Genomic DNA, 16963 nt, shown 5'->3' with positions numbered 1-16963 from the left:
TGCAGCTTAAATATAAGCTGCAGCTGTAACATTCAGGACACTCAGTGAAACAATAGGCAAATACAGCTCTACCCGAGTGGAGATGATAACAGAAGCATTTCCAGCTTTATTAATAATTTAGCAGCCAAACAGAGCTGAGGGCAGTCGCAGAGGGGGGCTCTGAACCCCTCTTAGCCATCGCCTGGGGCTGCAGAAGAATATACAAGGTGTTGAAGACGAGCAGTGTTGTGTTTGAATCCTCACTGCTGTGTAAGAAATAAAAAATAAGAAGCAGCAGCGTGTAATTTTGAATGAGTGTGGGGAAATTTACATCATGTCCCCTGTGTAAAATCAAGTAGATGGGTATGCTGAGATGGAATACAAGAGAGAGCATTATTGAATCAACCATGCATTCTGAATAAGTAAACTTGAGACTGTAATTGAATATCATTGGGATTATTGTGCTACCCTTGTGAACATTGGGTATGAAGCGATGCATGCTTGCCAGAATCCTTCCTAAACAGCGGCTAATGAAAATAGAAAAGGACCGGAGAGGTGATAGTGTTTGAAAACAGGTCATCATCTAAAAGCATTCAGAAAGGAAAATATTTCACTAACCCTTGGTATATGCTGTGTAGCAATAGTGCCATCTTTTGGTAACCTGTGAGGGAGACAATGAATCAGACCTCAACTCATGCCAGATTACCACACAAGCACAAAGAGCCCTATTACAAGTCGCATTTTAACACAAATGTTTATTTTGCAGCCATCAATATAACTCGTGCCAGATTCAGTGGAACCGATGAGTTTGGTTACACCTCCTTCGTGGCTTACTCCTCCATCCCGAGTCTGAGTTTCTTCTACGAGTTCAAGCTCAAGTTCACACTCGCCAATAATTCATCCGCTGTGAAAGACAACCTGATGGTGTTCGCCGGGCATAAAGGACAAGGTGAGCTCAATCTAGACACCCGCACTGCAATTTAAAATCGTTCTTCTGGTCAAATGAAAAAGATGAAAACAACTTTAAGACGTCTCCTCAGTTGGATTTTAGTTGTCAAACTTCATTAAGGTTTTTAAAAGACATGTTTTGAGAGGTTTCACCCGCTGTGTATGGTAATGTGCTATCTAATAGATTTTCACTCTCCTCTGAGATCCTCTAATCAAGAAGATTCCCTAAGGATTTTCTTTCTTGGCAGATTTTGAGACATTAATAATGAGTCTTCCTGCAGTCCAGTAATTAGTTGATATTCAGCTAAACTGTTATTGTTCTTGACTTTCAAAGGGAGCATGTTGGCATTGCAAGCTTTAGAAACCAACATGTGAACCGAGCATCTCAAAAGTATCAGTGTTAATTGCGTTAAACAGACTTTGAGGTGTAGGTGCAATGTGATGCTGTCAGCAGCCTTCACTTTAAATTAGGGTCTAACTTTCTGCGGGGTCAGATTTGGTAGCAGGTAACAGCCGTGTCATTGTCACTGGCATATTTCAACAAACGAGGAAGAATGGAAAAAAATAAAAGAGCACGCAAGATCTTTTGGATCTCCTGCACTTGTTTTCTCTTGAGAGTGCAATTCATCAAGGTGGAGGCAAAACAAAACAATGAGAATATGAATAATGAAACACTTGTCAGGAGAGAGAGCAGCACTGTTTGAAATCATACAAATTCAAAGGCACAATATAGATGAAATGTAAACAATTCGCATGGAAATTGCTTTAATGGAGTGGCGTTTTGAATTATTGTTTGGCAGTGATCAAGTTACAGGGATTTAGATAAGCAAAGAGGCAAATATAAAGCAACACTTAAATGCATCTTAGGTAAACAAATGTGTCATTTTTTCCAAGTGATTTGTTGCCGAGTAGGATTTCTCATACAAAGACTTTGCTGTGGCGTTTAGGTGCGTAGACGCAGAAACAAAAAAATAGAGTCGAAAAAAATACAATAAAAATATGACTTCAAAATATATACAATGCAACTGTTTAAAACAAGCTAGGTACAAATGTACAAAATACATTCAAGGGAATGTACAAAAATTCACAGTATTAAGAATAAAAAGAGTATATAATATACAGAGATATAGATCCAAAGATGTCAATTAATGTAACGCATATAGACACGTGAAGACGCTAATGTAACATTTAGTGTTAATAATGAGTGTTTTTAATAAAAGCAGAATACACTTTTCTGTTTGAGGCAGTTTTTGAGGATGTATGTACACTGTATACACTATATGGACAAAAGTATTGGGCCACACCTCTTTATCATTGAATTCAGGTGTTTCATTCAGTCCCATTGCCACAGGTATATAAAATCTGGATGAATGGGCAAAAGTTCCCACAGACAAAATCCAAAATCGTACAGAATGACTTTCCTGAAGAATGGAAGCTGTATAGCTGCAAAGGGGAAACCAACTCTATACTAATGCCTATGGCTTTAGAATGGGATGTCATAAAAGCTCCTGTAGTGTAATGTGTAGGTGGCCCAATACTTTTGTCCATATAGTCTATGTCTACTGTCTTGTGATAAACTATTTATGTGTTTTCCAGGCAATGATGGTGATGACTTCCTCGTTTTGGGACTCCGAAGTGGCAGAGTTTTGCATAAATTCAACCTTGGATCGGGTGTAGCAACCATAGTCAGTGATCGACTCAACCACCGGATCAGCATTCACACCGTTACATTTGGAAGGTCTAAGAAAACAGGATGGCTGAAGGTGATGTGGAGAAGTGTTATTTTTGTCAAAAAAGATTACTGAATATGTGCCTACATAGTGTATACATACAGGTGGGTGACAGTATAAATGAAACCCAGTGGTAAGGTGACGGGCCACATGAGAGCCACAGGATAGCTTCTATTAAAACACCATTCCACTAAAACAGTGGTTCCCAACCTGGGGGTCAGGTCCTTTCAAGAAGGTCCCAAAGTAAGTTTTAAGGGATCACCAGATAATTATCAGGAGAAGAAAGACAAAGTATGTATTTTCATTACCAAGATTTTGTGGAAGAATTAGTGTTTGTCATTTTTTTGTATGTGTATCTTACCATTTTCTTTTGAAATGATTGGTGAATGATCACGTCTTCAGGTCTCAAAAAAGAATATTTTGCACATCTTATTCCTAATGGGTATATAGGAGAGGAACAAGTGGGACATAATTTGCAGACAAACTCCCACACAGTGTCAAACTTGCAAAAGACTTTGCCTGATGAAGGCCTAGTTGAGAGAAATGTCATAATAAATGTATTTAGTTTTTCTGCAAATTTTAAATAGATTAAACTTTGTTGTCATTGCACACAGGACCAGTGCGACAAAATACAGTTCAGCATCTACCCAGATGGTGCAAACATGTGCAAAAGTGCACATCTATTAATAAATTAATTTACAGAATGAACAATGGATTAATGGGGGAGCACAGACTAGAGCTGAAAATGTATCCAAATTTTATAGAAATTCCAATATGGACGAGTCCAATATCTGAATAACAGGCAAAATATGTGTCAAAATGCCTTTTTAAATGAAGAATTGTGGTGCTACAGAGAGTTCCTGGCCTATAAATCATATCCTATAGACTTAGGAAAAATCTTGATTTGGTACAGATCCTCACAAAATCCACTCCATGATCATTTTAATATACATTTATAAGAAAATGAAAATAATTATAATTTCAATATCAGTCAAAATAATTGCAATTAGATATATATATTTTTCCCAAATTGCCTAAAACAGCCTAGTAGACAGACATCAAGCAACTGTGATATAAATACAAAAAGGGGTCAAAAGACAAAAAGGTTGGGAAACACTGTTCCAAACCATAACCCCTAATCTCATTTCATCTCTTCAAACCATTCATCCACCCCTTTTCCACCCATTTATTTACCTTTTCTTTTAATTAGTCACCTAACTGTATATGATACAAATGTTAATTATTTTATACAAGGGTGTAGGTTTCATTTTAATAATGGGGGGGGTTATGGTGGAAACGTCTGTGATTTTGTCAAACTAAAGGTCCTCTGCTTCTTTAATGGTTTTTTTTTTTAGGTGGGGAATTCTACATTTTGAGGTGGACATGTGCCCTGCATCCCCTTATGAATTATACACCTAGAATTTGATATATTGCACTGTGTACGTACACACAGAAACACTATAGATCTGTCCGGCCCCCTGCCTAGTGTTGTTGGTGTGAACTGGTAAATGGTGTTGTAGTGATGTGGCTGTTTTCTTGGAACACATCAGGTTTCTTTGTGCCAAGAAATCATTTTGGTCCAGTGGTCAGGGAGAGGATGTGTGCATCATCTAAGTGTGGCTGAAAAACTACAGGAACAGTGAGATACTAACATGTCTGTCTGTTCACAGCATGGTAGCTACAGTGGCTAATAAGTGGACACAGTGTAATAACTGGATGACCAACCTGAGGTCATACTGTTTATCAACTTTGGCAGATTTTTAAATAAATTGATCTCCCACACTGCCGCCTACAGTTGTAAGACTGCCGCTTTAATATTGACATTTTACTATGTTTTTTTATGGGGTTTTTTTTGGGGTTTTTTTTCAAGGTTGACGGACAGCGTAACAGAACAGCATCATCTCCGGGACCTCTGTTGGGCCTGAATGTTTTGAACCAGCTCTTTGTGGGCGGATATAATGAGTACACCCCTGAACTACTGCCACTTGGATCCAGGTTCCGTCATGGCTTTCAGGGTAAGGCTGCTACGGCTTTATTACAACCCAAACACTGCTGTCTGGAGTGAGAGCACTGGGGCTTGGAGGTTCTCCCAGGATCTCTGTCTCTTTGTAAGCAGAGGGGAAGGTGTGTAATGAAAAAGGGAGTTACAGGCTTGCACTGCGTATGAGGCCAGAGCAGAGCTTTGAGGTTGATTGTATCTGCACCCTTTAATCACTTCACGCCCCTGTACAATTTTGCGTTGTGTGCAAATCCATTCTGCCGCTGATAAGTCACTTGAACAAGAGGGTCATACAAATCATCTTTGTCATCATCAACATCATTTATGCTTTTTCTCAGGTGACCCCATGTAGGAATGTATTCCGGGGAGCATCCATTGTGCCCACTAATGTGCGGCGCTGCGGAGCAAAATTGCCATAACCGTAATGATGACAACAGCTATGAATATCATCATAACCATATTCAGCAGTCTCTGCACTACAGCAATGAAGCTTGTTATTATAAAATGTCATGGCGGATCCATTTGAGGGGAACAAGAGCTTTTTTATATTTAAGGACTGGAGCGATTTTGTGTTTTTGCCTATTTATCATTGTGTAATTCATTTTTCTACTCGCCAAATAAACCTCTCCAAATCAAATCAGCTATGGTAAAGCATCAGTTTGCCCATGCCGCATCAGACTGTCATACTCCCTCTCTACTGGTGAGTACTACCTGAGTCAGGCGACACTGGTGGTACCATAACCTTTTTGCTCGGGATGTAATGAGAACTCATGAGCGTCTAATCAGATCTGTGTGACCTTCCTCGAGCCCTAATCATGATGGCTGGCAGTGAACACACTGATAATGCACTTCACTCCCAGTTATCAACAGATCCACACTCCCCTGTGGAAAGGTGGTGGAGGAGGTACTGTGGCTGCTGGGTGAAAAAAAAAATTACTCAATTTTGAGCTGCTGATCAAATAACAAGAAACGGGAAGTCTGTTTGTTGAGTTTGTCAATTAAAAAACTTTCTTGCTGCTTTGATGCAGATATTTTTTATCAGACTTGCCAAAAGATCTTAAGGGTCATTACCTTTTGAACCTCAGTCATTTATTTAATGTCTCCAGCTGTGACTGGAAGCATTGTGTTTTCGGGTTATCTGTCCTTCCGTCTGCCCGCCCATTCTCAAGGACGCGTTGAGTGAATTTCTTCAAATTGGTCAAAGGCCAAGGTCACCGTGACCTCAAATGTGTCTCATTCTTGTGAAAACAATATCTCAAGAACACCTTGATAGAATTTCTTCAAATTTGGCACAAACATCCACTTGGACTCAAGGATGAACTGAGTAGAAGCTGGTAGTCAGAGGTCACTGTGACCTATCAAAACATGTTTGTTTATTGTTTTTCTGTACTTTTTTTTTTTGGCTTTTTATGCCTTTATTCCATAGGACAGGTGACGCAAATCTCAGGTGTTGTTGAAACTTTGCTCATGGTATAGCTCTTCTGTGCTGCTGGATTGGAGATGTGTGTGGAGCATCAATGTTTTAGACTATGTAGCTGTTTTAGAATAAGTATTGTCTGCTGTCATGGCTACATATGAGTTGGACTGACATGGATGTAAACTGTAACTGCAACTTTACTGGGTTTGTGGAGCCAAAAAAGTGCAAGTTAAAAATTGCTACTAAGTAGAAAATATTATTCTGAAACAATTTAATAGGAGATGTTTTCTGCACAGTCAAAGTAAAGTTTAATTTCAGCCATTTCTCTGACAGGTAGTAATGCTAAGCTTGGCTTTCCTGGTTTCTTGGTTCTGTTACAGGAGTCAGTGAGTGTGCAGCTAAAACAAAAATAACCATTTTTTATAATCTTTCTTATGAATCTGCTTCGCTTTCCAACGGTCTATGTTTGCAGCACCGCAACCATCACTTGAGTCTGCCAAGAAGACAGCATCATGCCATGAATATTCATGAATGAGCATGACATTTCCCCTGCATTCTGTTTATGCCAATGACTAATGCAGCAGAGAGACGGAAGTCTGCATGTGCAGATGACTACATGGCTTGTGCTCAGGCCTTATATTTATAGAAGGCCCTGTGCTCTGGCCAAAGCAAATATTGTCTTGATAAAATTGAATTATGAAAGCAAAAAGCAAATATGATGATGGAGGTGCATGATTATAGCGTGGGGGGACGTAGATTTAAAAAATCCGAACATCTTTGATATGACCTGTAGAGACTGCAGAGTTTTTATTCCATCTAATAATGAAGTTCAGATTTCAGTATGTAGACCCTGTGGTTTCACATGATAAAATAAACAACCATCAAAGAAATTCATTTTTAGAGGTGTTTTCCTTTTAATTGCCCTCACTTCAGTGGGAAACCCACCTCAGACTAACCACATCTTCATGTGTGCACCTTTAATCTTTAAACAGGGAAAATGAAGAATGCGTGTTCCCTCTGATAATCCCCTATCAGGGAAATGAAAGATATCCCTCTGACTTACACTTTGGCTGTCTGTGTGTTTGTTCTTTTCAAAGGGTGCATTTTTGATGTGCAGTTTCGTACAAGAAGAGACAGAAAGTTCCAAGTACTGGGACAGCCTGCGGGACATCCGGCCTTCGGGCGCAGCGTGGGTCAGTGTGGAGTCACCCCTTGTGTTCATGTTCGCTGCAGAAACGGAGGGACGTGTGTGGACTCTGGCTCATCTGTGTAGTAAGTGGAAATATTCATTTTCTTGTCATTTATAATGATTCCACTCATAAATAACACATGTAGGCTTTGGAATGCACCCCAACACCTTCATGTCATGCATATATTCCCATCTGTATTGTAACTAGACATCAGTAACCCGTAGATGATCAGTTACACAGTGCACGTATAGTGAAAGGAATGGACAGTGTTTACAAGCTTTTCACAGTGTCTGTCTGTGTCCGACTGCAGTTGCCAGTGCCCATTTGGATGGAAGGGAGCACTCTGCTCTGAAACTGTTTCTGTGTGTGATGTCGAGCACAGTCCCCCTCCTCTGTGCGCCCACGGCTCCACCTGCATCCCTCTCCCAAATGGATATACCTGCCAGTGCCCCCTGGGGACTGCGGGTCTCTACTGCGAGAAAGGTTGCATCATTGAACTCTAACTGTATCATCATATGCGTTTTTACATATTTAATAAGACACAATGTTCGCGATTCAATTATTTAACTGCTATATTGTTTTGCCTCTTCAGCTGTGACCATCAGTGATCCATTCTTCAGTGGCAACCTGTCGTCATGGATGTCATTCCCACCTATGAGTATTAGACACAGGACAGATTTGCAGCTGCAGTTTCAGCCTGTGTCACCGAATGGCATCCTCGTGTACACTGCCCAACACCTCAGTGCCAGAGCGGGTGAGGACATTCAATTACAGCTATGTTTTAATGAATGAAATCTTATGTTTACAGAATGTCAGTGTGTTAACGTGTAAGAACCAGGATCATTATTTGCTCTGTCCTGCCTCCATGGGGCAGATTGTAGAATAACTTTTTTTCCAAAGTACAATGAAAGAATATATGATAGACACTTGACTTTACAAATTTGCTCTGTTGGGCAGATGATATAAAAGCAGTTTGGAGTGCCCCCATAACTCTTTACAGTCATAGGAAAAATGTTGCATCAGTTATTCTTCAAACCAAGTATTTCATGCTGGGGGGCATTTGAAAAGATTCATTGTAGCATATTGGTATGATATTGGGCACTCATTCGACAAATGTGTTAAATTAATTTTAATACATTGACACAAAGATACATTTTAAATCAGGGCTTGAGCTAAGCTGGCTTAATTGGCAGACATATATGTAATATGTAATATAAAAGTAGTAGTATAAATGTAGTCAGGCAGGGTTGGGTAAAATATTGATGTTAAAATGTTGTTATGTGACACTTAATACTGTGTTCGATTTCGGATATTGTAATATTGTGAATATTGTGTTTTCCTAGATTTAAAGGCTGCATTACAGTTAAGTGATGTAATTTTCTGAAATTAACAGACTGTTCTAGTTGACTCTCATCAGTAAAACACCAAAAAATGATTGTTTATTTTTGCATCAACTCTGTATGCTTTTGATGGAGTGCCAAATGGCACGTCCAGACTTTTTTTTACTGAGGTGGCTCAAGTGGGACACTGACTTATTCAGGAGTGGCATTAAGTATGAGTGCTGCTTCGGGCCCATGCATCAGCATTGCTTTAATGAAGCATTGTTTATCTCCACTTCCATGGATGTATTAAGAAAACCTGGATATAGTGTGGAAGTGGGACCCCATTCATTCCTTTGCTCAGTAACACATGAAGCATAAAACGCTCTCTTTCTGTGGTAAGAAAGTACCCAGATCTTCTGCGTTATGGGGCCCATAAATACGAGCAAGCCTAATGTCATTAGAGATGAACACATTTTTATTGGAGATATTGATATTCAGAATAAGTCGTGCAGTGACTGATATTATTCGGAGTGCTTTGGACTGTGTTACACCTCCTGCAGCAAAATTCTTTTGGTCTTCTATCATGGGTGATTTACAGTGAAAAAAAGGCTTATATTTAATAAATATTGTATTCACTATTAACAAAGTGAAAGAAATAACCTTCAAGATTTTGCACAGAATCTATCCTGTTAAAGAAGTATTGAAAAGATTTAAACTTAATTTAGAGTATTCCTATGATTTTTGTTACTAGAATGAAACTATGATTAATTTTTTTTTTCAGGTGAACATTTAACGCTGTTTTGGACAGAATGAAAGACTACATAAACAGAAAAACTGGTGTTAATATACAAATTTTTGATATTATGTTATATTTTGATTTCAATAGGCTATCTGTTAATATCAGTTATATAATTCAACTTCCCATAACTCTTGGAAAATTCCACAAATCAAAATGGACTGCCTTGAAACCCTGATTTCATCCTTTTACTATTGAACTTCATCAGCACTACAGCTCAATTCAATTTGTAAAGAACAAAAAAGCTGCAAAGACTATTCTTATTTTGAAGAATTTTAATTTTGTTTTCATTTGTGTTGAAAACATAATTTATGGACATCAAACCCCTGGCTTGTTACAAAGTTGCACTGTTTTTTGTGCACTTTGTATGAATTGTTGTTATTTTTATACCTCTTCCCTGTAAATAAAGTTTTGGAGAGAAAAAAACATCCATGGTTTAAAACTGAACCTGTAAACGAAAATTCATTCAAACAGTTCAAACTGAAGGCGCAGCCAATCAAAATAGGGTTGTACCTGGGGTGGCCAATCAGATTTCAGGAATGACGCTTCGCCACTCCCTAGCCACGCCCCTGTGAATGGCGTCACCCGCCGTTTTTTGATTTGACCCTGGCTGCAAGCCTTCGCTCGGTAACGCTTCCTCAACTCGCAGTTTAGCGCGATTATCGGCGGATCTATTCAGATACCACAGAGGAAAAGTTGGCGCGTACTGCAAAGATAATGTGCAGCAGATGCAGATCGGCACGGTTAAAAGTACATTTACAGTGAAGTACTTCTCAGGTAAGCGAGCGAGATAAACTGCATCGGCGTTTGATTAATGCATAATGTAATAAGACAGTTAGGCAGTGGTGAAGGAAGTATTCAGATCCCTTACTGCAGTAGAAGTCGGCTAATACTGCACTGCGAAACTACTGCTCTACAGGTAAAAGCACTGTGTTGAAAATTGTATCTAGGTGAAAGTTATTATTTAAGTGGGCTGTTATTACCAAAATGCCGCATACTCATTGTAGCTTGTTAAATGTAAAAGTCCGTAATCATTGTGCGGCAAAATGGTCCTTGCCAATGTTTTTCCATTCTCTCTGATATTTTTGGATGTGTATTCCTACTGCATTTATGTGTATGTGTCATTTTCCTGCTGTGCGTGTTTAAAGTTTTGCTCATTTGAACTCCTTTTTATTCTGTTGGGTACTTTAATCTACAGCAAAGATTCAATAAGATCATTTTATGTTTGTAACGTGGCTGTCCTGATAGAACCAAGGATCTCTAAAGAGAAGATTTTTAAAGACTTAATTTAGCTAAAGAAGGGGATTTTTTTTTATTTTATCACAAACATTTAACATTAGCATATCTGGTTTTCATAGGACAGAAAGGAACTAAAGCTATCAGAATAATTATCTTATATGTAGTGATGGAGAAAGTGACACACAATGAGATACAAAAGTAAAATATTTCAGATTTGTACTGAAGTACAGAAATTATTCAATTAGGCTTAGTTACATTCCACCACTGTAAAAACCAAATGCTCCTTTCTCTTTGTTTGTCTTGTTTGTGCTATGATTTAATTACTTTTTTTCAACATACTATACTCTAGCTGTTTTAAAGTGCTATATTGTGAGGTGTTTTTTTGGTATTCTGTATTATGGTGTTATGACTGTTATACTATACTTTGGATTTTTATGGCAAATTATACTATGATTTTTTATTGAAATATTACACATTGCCTTTTTTTCTGTAAATATACTGCCAAATATTTAATTTTTTTTGCATATTATACTATTTAAAATGATATAATTTGATTTTTTATGGCATAATATACTATGGGATTTTCTTTGACATACTTTACTATGGCATTTTTATTGACATACTATATTATGGTTTAAACATGCTATACTTTAAAGTTTCTGTGGCATACTATTCAGTGATTATTATCATTATTCCCTTTTTAACATACTATACTATGGCTTCTTATCCACATGCTAAACTATGGCTATTTAAAATGCTATAATTTTAATTTTTTTGTTGGCATAGTATACTATGGAATTTCTTTTGGACATACTATACTATGTTTCTTTTTTTTCTGGCACACTATGGTATAATGGGTTATATATTAAATTGAACTGACATTGAATGAATACTATATCATGATTTTTTCCTTTTTGGACTACCTATACAACCTATATAACACCTTTTTTTGACATATTCTACTATGGCTTTTTTTTGGCATCCTATACCATTGCTTTTTTGTTGGCTTACTGTATTATGGCAGTTCAAACATGCCATCTTTTTTGGACTATACTAATTTTTTTAAATACACCATACTATAGTCTCTCTTTTTTCCAAAATACTATACTGATTAAACGTCATAGTATGTTATCACAGATATGAGAAAACGTCATAGTATAGTATGATGTCCCAAAAGTCTCTTAAAACATAGAGGATAGAATTTCTTATGAAATATGATAAAAAAATGTCTTGGTATAGTGTGTCATTAAAATTTTGTTAAAATGTCATAGTATGGTATGTCATCAGAAATATGATTAAAAAATCACATTATAGTATGTCATCAAAAATGTGATTAAAAAGTCATAGTACAGTATGTGATCAAAAATATGATGAAAACACGATAACATAGTTTGTTGCCAAAATTGAGGTAAAAATGTAATAGTGTAATATGTAGTCAAAAATATGATTTAAAATAGTAAAGTAAAATAATTCATAAAATAGTATGTCACCAAAAATGTACATCGAGTATAGTATGTCATCAAATTTAGGATAAGAACTTCATAAGACAGTATGTTGTCAAAACTATGATGAAAAAGTCAGAGTACAGTATATCATCATATATATGTTTAAAAAGTCATAGTATAGTCTGTTGTCAGAAATATTACAAATTTCAGAGTAGTATGTTGTTATAAATGTATTAAAACATCGTAGTATATCATGTCATCAGAAATATGATGAGAAAACATCATAGTATTGTATGTCGTCAAAAATATGATTAAAATTTCTGAGTATAAATTAAAACGTCATAATGTAGTATGTCGCTAAAAATGTGATGAATTCATCATAATATTGCATGTCAGAAATATGATTAAAAAGTCATTGTGTAGTACGTTGTCAAAAATGGGATTAAAAATGTTATAGAACAATATATTGTAAAAAAAAAAAAAAAAAAAGAGGAAAAACATTCTAAGAAAGTATAATGTCAAAAACCCATTTAAACATCATAGTAAAGCCTGTCGCCAGAAAAACTAGAAAAACGCTATAGTGTAGTATGTCCTTAAAAATATGATGAAAACGTCCCAGCATAACATAACATAAAAAACAAGAAAAAACCTATAGTATGATGCCAAAAATCTGATAAGACATAGTACCGTCTGTCATCAGAAATATGAAAAGTAATACCCAAATATTTTCTCAATTCATTTTTTTTTCCAGCCTAAATGTCACGAAGGAAATCTGGAGGGTATCAAAGTGATTCAAGAGACAAGTAAAAAAGAAAAATACTCAAATTAAGCTTCTGTTATCAGACTTTTGTCTGATCATTGTTTATTTTTTGTAAAATCGTCCAAAACAATTACTCTGATAAAACAGAAAACAGTTTAAAAAGACATAAGTAAAATAAAAAAGTTAATCCCAGCACTTGAACCATTAAAATTAAATAAAATAATACAAACTATAAAGAGCATGTAACACAACACAAACAAAGTGTCATGCACTAACCCTTTGAAACCCGAGCAAAGTGGTTTGATTTCTTTCAAAATCGTGGCGAGAAGGCAACAAGCAAGTTAACAAGACATGGTCTAACAATTAGCAATAAATTAGTAAAAAAGTTTGGAAAAAATAAGAAAAAAACAAACAAAACAAAGGACATAAAAAGACAAAAACTGCTTCAATATATGTATTTATTATATTTTTTCTGTAACATAATTAGAAATGAAAAATGATTTTAATTATTTCCTTGACCTATTTCCTTATTTTCAAGGATAATTTTCCCAATACTCCCTCCCTCCTTTTAAATTTTAGGTTATTTTCTTTCACATTTTTTGTCATATTTTACTCATTTCTTGCAATTTGTGGGACATGTCTTGCCAAGTTGGTTATTGCCCATTTTGGAAAAAAATAAAATCAATATGCTTGGGTGGGCCCCTATTTACAAGCTTTGAATAGCTTATCAGGGTGTCCCATTTCACATGTCTAACTTTACTTAAATTATGTTTGTATTTACATTTTTATCACCTCTGTGAATAAACAAACAAATAGCTTGTGAAATGCGTCCAGAAAAAAAAAGAAAAAAAAAACTTATGACAATCCATGTTTCAAAAGGGTTAAATTAAAGCAGAACAGAGAATAGAAACACTAACTGTTACATATTTGAGTGGTGATCCCAGCTGCCAAAATCATGTTAACAACGAAGACAGCTGCATTACAGACTTAAATCTAAATCTGGCCTTCATTATTGAGGGTTTTACTCATTATACAAAATGTGCAGCTTTCCATTAAAGTCACCAAGATCTATCAGTTATTTCTTAAAACATTAGCAGTGGACAAAACGTCAAATGTAGCTTTTTAAAAGTCTTGAGACATCTGTCAGCTGTTTCTGTCTCTGTAACTCTGGTCAGTCAAACAGACACTGGTTATGTTAGAGTCATTTTCTACCATAGAAAAAGAAGCTGATTTGATTTTTATTAGATTAAAAAAAAAACCATCTTAATACAATTTAAAAATCCTTTATTTTCTTCCTACAGGAGACTTCTTCTGCCTCTCATTGGCATCTGGATTTGTCCAGCTGCGATACAATCTCGGCGATGGCACCCACGTCCTGCAGTCTGCGGGGCAAGTGGACTCACGCGGCAGGACCTGGCACACAGTGAAGGCTGGCCGAGTCGGTCACCAAGGCTTCCTCAGTCTGGATAATAAGGAGGTCAGAGAGAACGTGACCGGAGGGATGACCACGCTGGATGTTGCTACAGATATCTTTGTTGGTGGCGTATCCACTCTGAGCTTCGTCTCCACGGACGCAACAGAGGGGGAGCCGCTGGGTTTCACTGGTGGTTTGAGAGAACTCATACTCAACGGCGAAGAGCTGGAGTTAACGGAGAGTGGAGCGATAAGTGGAGCAAACGTTGGCGACTGGGACGGGACCGCCTGTGGGCACAAGGTTTGCCAAAACGGAGGTAGCTGCAGGGCAACAGGAAGTGACTCGTTCACATGCGTATGCCTGCCGTCATGGACCGGCTCTGTGTGTAACCAGTCTGTGAGCTGTGTAAACAACACGTGCAAACAGGGCTCCTCATGCGCGCCCTCCAGCGTTGCCTCGTATCGCTGCATATGCCCCTTAGGATGGGCCGGGAGGCACTGCGACACACAGATCGCCACGGACACTCTCAAGTTTGTGGGGAGCTCATATGTGAAATACCAGGACCCGAGATACAACACAAGAAATCTCAAATACACACGCGTTTCTTTCAGCTTCCGAACAAGCTCGAATGACAGTTTGATAATGTGGATGGGAAGAGCTGAACACGAAGACGACGACTACCTCACAGCTGGACTCCAGGACGGCCACCTCAAAATTGCCGTCAATCTCGGAGAGAGACTTTCCCTCCCAATAACTTTGAGAAATCTCACGCTGTGCTGCAACACATGGCACAATGTCTCCATGTCCTTAAACAGCACAGTTATCCAGGTGTTCCTCAACAATAGGAGAGTCCTCTTTGAAGATGTGGACCCATTTGAGCGCTACGTGGCCTTAAACTACGGTGGTCGGCTTTACTTTGGAGGGTTTGAATTGTACAGAAATGTATCAGTTGTTACTTCTGGGCTGTTTTCAAAAGGCTTTGAAGGAAGCCTCAGGAATGTTTATTTGTTTAAAGATACTAAGCCGCTGCTGTTGCTCAAAAATAGTGAGGGTTTTAATGTTTACGAGGGGAATGAATAGTAGCGTCATGGCATCTTAACTAGCGGAAAATTCCCTAAGCTAAGTTGTTTTCTAACACCCTCCAACAAGCAATCCACAAAGAAATTTGTGTAACATTCGGCAGTAGGTTCCAATTTTAAAAGGCAGTTTCTAGGGTTGTGCAATTAATCAAATTTTGATTCTAAATTCAATTTCGGCTCCCAATATTTACAAAAGCAATGTAATCGAGAAAAAAAAATTATTGCACATTCCCTCCTTCCCTCAGCCTAAAGGTAACACTTGCAGCCGATACTGCCAGCGAGTAAATGTATCAGTGCGAGAAAGATGATGGAAGAAGAGCAACAGTGTTTGATGAGAAAATTTGGCAGGACAAATTCTGTTGTGTGGGAACACTTTGGATACGAGGCATCTGACGTGGAGCAAAAAAGAATAAAATGCATGCATGGGGTCTGCATCATATGGCAACACATCAATTTTTTTGAATCATCTTAAATTTAAACACAAAGTGGCCTATGACCAAATAAAAAAACCAAAGGAGAAAAAGACAACCCTATCGACATCCACATCATCAGTGAAGGACATGTTAAACTAAGCAACTCAATCGGAATTAAATTAAGAAATTAAATGGGGAAAAGCATCATTGGAAATTAAAGTTAATCTGTTTATAGAACTTTTTTTATGTTCAATAAATGCAACATGTTTACAAAGTCAATAAGTAATTGTGTTAAATAATTGTGATTTCAGTATTGATCGTGATTATGATTTTTGCCATAATCGAACAGCCCTAACAGTTTCACTCTTTTAAATTTTACTACTTGTTCCTTCAACACTGTACAGCTCGATTTTCATCAGACTTTTTCACGGTCCAGTGATTTTACTAGATTATAGGTGAACTCTTTGACCCAAAGCGGCACTTTAAGAAATACTTAACCCCTCCAGATAATCATTTGTACATCAATCCCTCACCCCATGTCACATCAAATTTGTGAAGAAAACTTTTCGTCTTACATGCCTGCACAGTAAACAAGGAATCCAAAAATGGAAAAAAACATCTTGATGAAGTAATATAATGTCAGGGAGCCACCTTTAACAACAGCAAAGCTATATCAAAGCATCTGTTTATAAACTCTCACAGCGTGTGCAGTATAATCTTATTTGCACTTATCGTTTCATATGCGCAGTACTTCCCAAATAGCAAGCAATTTCTGACGGGGAGTTGAATGAAAAGTGAAACTTATTCATGCCACCTTTAAGCCAGACTACACTGACAACAGTAAAAAAAAAAAAAAAAAAGTGATTTTACCTCGCAGAGCGTAGGAGCTGCTGGTTCAACATTGCCTCGGTCAGTCTGTGTTACTGTGTGACTTTGGTGCTTTAAAGGGTTAACTTGACTGTTTCTGTCAATGGAGTCTGGCTTTGAGGAGAGCATAGATACGTTCTGATTTTTAGTTCAGTTCTCTGTCGGTAAGCATCGTCTGGGAAGTACTGAGCATACGGACTGGATGAATAAAACTTTCGAGTTGTGTGAGAGTTTGTAAACTGATGTTGTGATGTAGTTTTGTTAAAAGTCGACAACTTTTACCTCAACTCATGAAGAATTTCTTCAGTTTTTTTTGGTTCTTTGATCACCTTGGAGGCATGCAAGAAAAACAAAGTATTTATAAA

At 37.4% G+C, this 16963-nt stretch overlaps 1 protein-coding gene across 1 annotated transcript in view; it reads left to right on the top strand.

Annotated features, from left to right (window-relative positions):
- eys (eyes shut homolog) overlaps positions 1 to 15922 on the top strand; it is a 194179-nt gene extending 178257 nt beyond the window's left edge. The window contains exons 44-50 of the mRNA XM_042502421.1: positions 746 to 928; positions 2524 to 2690; positions 4528 to 4672; positions 7171 to 7345; positions 7574 to 7746; positions 7856 to 8017; positions 14127 to 15922. Of these exons, the coding sequence (XP_042358355.1) occupies positions 746 to 928; positions 2524 to 2690; positions 4528 to 4672; positions 7171 to 7345; positions 7574 to 7746; positions 7856 to 8017; positions 14127 to 15319 (2198 nt within the window). The 3' untranslated portion in view covers positions 15320 to 15922. The remainder of the gene's footprint in view (positions 1 to 745; positions 929 to 2523; positions 2691 to 4527; positions 4673 to 7170; positions 7346 to 7573; positions 7747 to 7855; positions 8018 to 14126) is intronic.
- The last annotated feature ends 1041 nt before the right edge of the window (positions 15923 to 16963 follow it).

The sequence above is a fragment of the Plectropomus leopardus genome, chromosome 15 (genome assembly GCF_008729295.1).
Source record: "Plectropomus leopardus isolate mb chromosome 15, YSFRI_Pleo_2.0, whole genome shotgun sequence".
NCBI lineage: Eukaryota > Metazoa > Chordata > Actinopteri > Perciformes > Serranidae > Plectropomus > Plectropomus leopardus.
Note: the sequence above shows the minus strand (reverse complement) of the source record. Positions and strands in the feature narration are given on the sequence as shown.